General features: G+C 46.6%; 1 protein-coding gene across 1 annotated transcript in view; it reads left to right on the forward strand.

Moving 5' to 3' along the window:
• Positions 1 to 308: 308 nt before the first annotated feature.
• LOC143277080 (synaptic vesicular amine transporter-like) overlaps positions 309 to 6412 on the forward strand; it is a 50113-nt gene continuing 44009 nt past the window's right edge. The window contains exons 1-3 of the mRNA XM_076581821.1: positions 309 to 509; positions 4036 to 4371; positions 4474 to 4630. Coding sequence (XP_076437936.1) covers positions 374 to 509; positions 4036 to 4371; positions 4474 to 4630 — 629 coding nt within the window. The 5' untranslated portion in view covers positions 309 to 373. The remainder of the gene's footprint in view (positions 510 to 4035; positions 4372 to 4473; positions 4631 to 6412) is intronic.

Here is a 6412-nt window from a genome sequence, read left to right on the forward strand (position 1 = left end):
AATGATTCTCGAATATTCCTCAAAGCCGGACAACAAAGAACAAAGTGCATTTCATTTTCTGTCTTGGCATGTCTTGCCTTGTCCTGTCTTGTCGTGTCTTGTCTTGTTTTGCCCTGCCTTGCCTTGCCTTGCCTTGCCTTGACATGCCTTGCCTTGCCTTGCTCTGCCCTGCCCTGCCTTACCTTGCTGTGCCTTGCCTTGCCTTGCCCTGTCCTGCCCTACCCTGCCCTGCCTTGCCCTGCCTTACCCTGCCCTCTCTTGCCTTGACTTGTCATGTCTTGTCTTGTCCTTTCTCGTTGCAGCTTTCGTTCCTTGCCAGTGAAGACGACCGACCGACCGACCGATTGATTGGCCCGGAACCGGAACCGGAACCATGGCGTGGACCGACATCTTCGGGCTGTGCCACAACCTGACGGACCGCTACAACAAGTTCCGCAAGTCTCGCTCTCTCATCCTCTTCATCGTCTTCGTCGCTATCTTCCTCGACAACATGTTGCTGACCACAGTTGGTGAGCTTTGTTGAACTTAACCCTTTCACTGCCAAACTCGCATCTATGCAGGCAGCTAGGTAGAGGACCCCGTGTCCACTGAAGGATGACCAGATCATGGATCTGGTATCCATTACACTTAATGCTTTTTATTTTCGGTGGTAGGGTGGGTCATATCTTTTACATATCACAGGGGGGGGAATCCCCAGCCATTCTTAGACACCATATTTTCTGTGTTTATAGCACAAGGGAATTTTGTTTGTACTCTACTTTGACTGGCGGTGAAAGGGTTAAGCTTTTACGTTTTTTTCTCAAGGCCTGACTAAGCGCGTTGGGTTAATTAACCGCTGCTGGTCAAGCACCTTGCTTGGCTGACGTGGTGTAGCGCATATGGGTTTGTCCGAACGCAGTGACGTCTCCTTGAGTAACTGAACTGAACTGAACTGAACTCGGCTTCATCTTTTTTTTCTGGAAAGCGTGTGATGGTGGTGGGAAGCTGTTGCCTTTTTTTTTCTTTTTCTTTTTTTCTTTTTTTTTTTTTTTTTTTTTGGACGGGTGAGTAAGGGGAGGGGGTAGCGGGGTTCAGATATTTTGGTGTGTGTGTGTGTGTGTGTGTGTGTGTGTGTTGGGGATGGGGGCGGTTGTGTTTTTTTGTTTGTTTGGGGTTTTTTTTGTTTTTTGTTGTTGGTTTTTTGGGGGGTTTTTGTTGTTGTTGTTGTTGTTTTTTCGCTTTCTCTTTCATCTTTTGCCATGAATCTGTCGTCTACTTTTTTTTCATACATTTTTTGCCGTTGTTTTTATTGTTGTTGTTGTTGTTGTTGTTGTTGTTGTTGTTGTTGTTGTTGTTGTTGTTGTTGTTGTTCTTCTTCTTCTTCTTCTTCTTCTTCTTCTTCTTCTTCTTCTTCTTCTTCTTCTTCTTCTTCTTCTTCTTCTTCTTCTTCTTCTTCTTCTTCTTCTTCTTCTTCTTCTTCTTCTTCTTCTTCTTCTTCTTTAAAAAAAAAAAAACATTTTTTAATTCCATTTTGATAGGTTGACATTTTACAACAACGTCTTAATGGACATTTATAAAGAAAAAAAAACAGAAAAAAACAGCATAAATACTCTGATAGACAGAAACAGCCAAGCAGCTGGATTATACATAGGTTGGTTGTCATCATGGAGAATTACCATTCATTTCTTAAGATCTTACACAAGATGTCAAGGAATACAAACTGTCAAGTATCTTAGAGTATCTTCACAGTAAGTGAACATCACAATCATTTCTTATGAATATCAATATATTCTTCTTCTTTTTCTTCTTCTTCTTCTTCTTCTTCACACACACGCGCGCGCGCGCGACACACACACACACACACACACACACACACACACACACACACACACACACACACACACACACACACACACTATTAACAACGCCAGTTATTCATCCATCATTGAGCTCCGCCGCTCATGAACAAAAACACAATATAGTGAAAGGGGAGGGGATGGGGGAAAGAGAGAGAGAGAGAGAGAGTGAGGGAGAGAGAGAGAGAGAGCAAACAGCTGACAGTTTGACAGTTACATCAGGTCAGTTTCCCCCCCGTGATTATTGATGAGAACTTCAGGTGAACTTGCGGCCGGACATAACATCATTTCCATTGATGAGTCAGTCAGCATTTCATTCACTACGTAGATATAGATTCGGCGAAGACGGCCTGGTGGTGTAATGGAAGTTTCAGTTTCAGTTTCAGTTTCAAGGTGGTGTCAAAGCGTGCGAGACTGGTCCATATGAGCGTCATCACATCAGCAGTAAAATATACATATATATAATATAATAATAATAATAATAATAATAATGATAATAATAATGATGATGATGATGATAATAATAATAATAATAATGATGATGATGATGATGATGATGATGATGATGATATAATGATGATGATGATGATAATAATAATAATCATAATCATAATCATAATCATAATGATATAATGATAATAATGATGATGATGATGATGATAATTGTCATCATCATCGTCATCATCATCATAAAAATAATGATAATAATAATCATCATCATCATAATCATAATCATACAATAAATAACAGTGTGTGTGTGTGTGTGTGTGTGTGTGTGTGTGTGTGTGTGTGTGTGTGTGTGTGTGTGTGTGGTGTAATGAATTGGGGAGAAAGAGAGAGAGAGGGGGTGAGGGGGGTGTAAAATGTGAGGACGGGATGTGCGTGCCTGTGTGTGTGTGTGTGTGTGTGTGTGTGTGTGTGTGTGTGTGTGTGTGTGTGCTTGTGTGTAATCGGTTATGCAGAATGGGCGTGTGTTCATACATGGCAAACATTATTGTCACCTGAGAAAGGCCAGAGGCTGACATAGATGGGGGGTAATCTTTCGGCAATTGTTGTCTCCTGTTTGGTTTTTGTTGTTGTTTTTTTTGTTTTTGTTTTTGTTTTTTTTTGTTTATTTGTTTGTTGTTGTTGTTTTGGGGTTTTTTTTTGTTGCTTTTTTTTGTAGGATGCGGTTGTGTGTGTGTGTGTGTGTGTGTGTGTGTGTGTGTGTGTGTGTGTGGCGGGGAGAGAGGGGTGCGGCGACCCTTTTTTTTTTTATATACATACGCCCAAACAGGCCAGTGCTGACGATACTGTTGACGCCCAAGGTTATTTTTAGGACTTGGGTTTTTTTGGCTCGGTGACTGTACAGTTGATGGTTTCGTTCATTTATTTATTCATAGTCTGTTTCATCTAAGATGATGATATTAGACTGAAAATAAATGATATTATTATTATTATTATTTGGATTATTATCAATCAATGATGATTGTTGTTATTATTAATCAGAAATGAAAAGGGGGGTGGTTGAGGTGGAGGGGATGGTGGGGGGAGCAAGGGGAAGAGAGAGACAGAGACACAGAGAGAGACAGAGAGAGAGAGAACAGAATGAGGAAAAGATAGAGTACAGAATGTAAAATGGAGAGGGTGAGTGTCAGTGTCAGTATCAGTATCAGTAGCTCAAGGAGGCGTCACTGCGTTCGGTCAAATCCATATCCGCTACACCACATCTGCCAAGCAAGTGTCAGTGATTGGAGAAAGACAAAAAAACCATAATATTGGAAGAGTGTGTGTGTGAGAGAGGGGGGCCTGGGGGGGTTGGGGGCGAGGGGGGTGGGGGGCTGGGGAAGCAGGATGAGGACCAAAAAAAATTAATCAATAATCAACGGTTGAATCATCGATGTCTGTCTGTCATGTGGGGGGGTGGGGTGGTAGGGAGGGGGTGTGGGGGAGGGGGCATGGAGTGGGGAGGGTGGGGGGGGAAAGGAGAGCGTTGCTTGTGATGTTGTGCGCTCACATACATGCAATTGTTCTTTATTGTTGTTGTTGTTGTTGTTTTTCTATTCTTTTTAATGACCAAAAAAAATGTTGCCCCCCCTCCCCTTCCCTTGCCCCCCCTCCCCCACCACCACCACCACCCCCGCCCCCACACCCCCTTTTTTCTTTCTTTTTTTTTACCCCTTCCCCCTCTGTGCTAACTTACTAAAACTGGACTGCGCAGTGCCTGTGGTGCCCAACTTTCTCCGCAAAATGGACTACCCTTACATCATCGTCAACAAATCCGTGCCCGTGGTGAGTGCTTCGCGAGACTCCTCGTCCTCATCCCCCGTCACCACCGACACCCCAACGACCACCCCTACCACCTGCGTGGAGCTTCCCCAGCAGCAACTACAGCAACAGCAAAACAGCGCGAGGGGCGGGAGCTCCCATAAGGGCTACGCCTGGCTGCAGAGAATGGGGAAATATTACGCGCCCTCTACCACCCCATCACCTCCGGTCATCTACTGCTCACACACCACCACCACCAACATCAGCAGCACTAGTGACTATGATGGAGGTGAAGACGAGGGAGAAGAGGAATGGGAGGAGGAGGAGGGGGGAGAAGAAGGGAGGGGGGGCAAGGGGAAGGGTGGGAGGAGGAGGAGAAGGAGGAGGAGGAGGAAGAACGACACCCGTACGGAGTACAAGCTGGTGACGGAGGAGATGCCTCGATCCGCGGAGCTGGGGAGTGAGGACGTGAGGGTCGGGGTGCTCTTCGCGTCCAAGGCCATCGTGCAGCTGTTGGCTAACCCCTTCATGGGGCCGCTCACCAACAGGTCAGTATGGGTGTGTGGGTGGATGGGTGTGTGTGTGTGTGTGTCAGTTTGTGTGTGTGGGTGTGGGGGGGGTCGGCGTGTGTGTGTGTGTGTGTGTGTGTGTGTGTGTGTCTGTGTGTGTTGTTGTCGGTGTGTGTGTGTGTGTGTGTGTGTGCGTGTGTTGTTTCGGTGTGTGGGTGTGTATGTGTATTTGTGTCGGTGTCGGTGTGTGTGTGTGTGTATTTTGTGTGTGTTGTGTTGTGTTGTGTCGGTGTGTGTGTGTGTCGGTGTGTGTGTGTGTGTGTGTGTGTGTGTGTGTGTGTGTGTCGGTGTGTGTGTGTGTGTCGGTGTGTGTGTGTGTGTGTGTGTGTGTGTGTGTTGTGTTGTGTCGGTGTGTGTTTGCGTGTGTGTGTGTGTGGGGGGGGTATGTGTCGGTGTCGGTGTGTGTGCATGCGTTCGTGCACATGTGCATGTGAGGGAGGGGGTATATGTATGTGCGTGTGTGTGTGTGTGAGAGAGAGCCCGCGCGCGTGCGTGCGTGCGTGCGTGAGTGAGTGAGTGTGTGGCAGCGGTGAGAGGGGTGCGGCTACCTTTTTTTATACGCAGCCCATCACCATCACCAACAGGGTCAATGCTGTGCTGACTGTAGAGTTGAAAGACAAATACTGTTAGCTGAATCCCAAAAGTTGTTTCCTCGTTGAGTTGTTGCTTACGTTGCTGTGTTGTCAGCGAAGCGTTGTTGTTAAGTTGGTTTAATTAATCTTAAATTGTTCAAACAGTACACGTGATTACAACACAAACAAATCCACAACGAGCCTCAACAAAACGTGTGCTGTGCTCACAACGTTGCACTCCAGTTTAAACATGACGGCTGATGAACCATATCGTTATCATTTGAATCAAATAACATATTCACAAACAGTAAGTAAAGAAATTAAATAAATGAATGTTTACCATAGTAAAAACAATGCCACTGTCAGTATGAACGTGAGGCATCGGCCTGATAAGTTGTTTAGTTCTGGGTCATGCTGTGTTGTGTAGTGTGTCGTTTTCGGTAGTTATTGTTTTGCGTTAACACACACACAGTTGGATACACACACACACACGCGCTCGTATGCACTTTACGCAATGCCCACTCACATGCTTAAATGCACGTCAGCCTGTATACCACACACACAGACACACACACAGACACACAGACACACACACACACACACACACACACACACACACACACACACACACACACACACACACACACACACACACACACACACACACACACACACACACACACACACACACACACACACACACACACATTCTGCAGAACTTCTTTCCGTCCCAACTACTTTACACACCACATATTCCTGATTTCCGGGTTTTCCATATCCCCCCTCCCCCCCCCTCCCCACCCACATCCCTCTCTAGTCGCTTTGGCTACACACACCCAACACCCACCTCCCCCCCCCCACCCCACCCCTCCGCACCCCCCGAACACTCCCACCCCACCACCCCTCAACCACCACGACCGCCCCTACGAGCTCCTGTTGCACGTCCACTTCCTTACCCTGCCCTACCCTCCCTCTTCCCCTCCGCCATTAACCCCTCTCCACCTACCTTCTTCTCTCCCCCCCCCCCCCCCCCGCCCCCTCATTACCCTTAACCCCTAACCTCCCGCAGCTCACGGCCGCTTCGTTCCAGTACCGCTATAGTCACGCAGGCCTAGTCTACCTATCAGACATTCATCCCACTGTCGCCATCGCTTTTCGCTTGGACGGTCAACTGATGAATACATGAAAT

This window comes from Babylonia areolata, chromosome 2, assembly GCF_041734735.1.
Source record: "Babylonia areolata isolate BAREFJ2019XMU chromosome 2, ASM4173473v1, whole genome shotgun sequence".
Taxonomy (NCBI): Eukaryota; Metazoa; Mollusca; class Gastropoda; order Neogastropoda; family Buccinidae; genus Babylonia; species Babylonia areolata.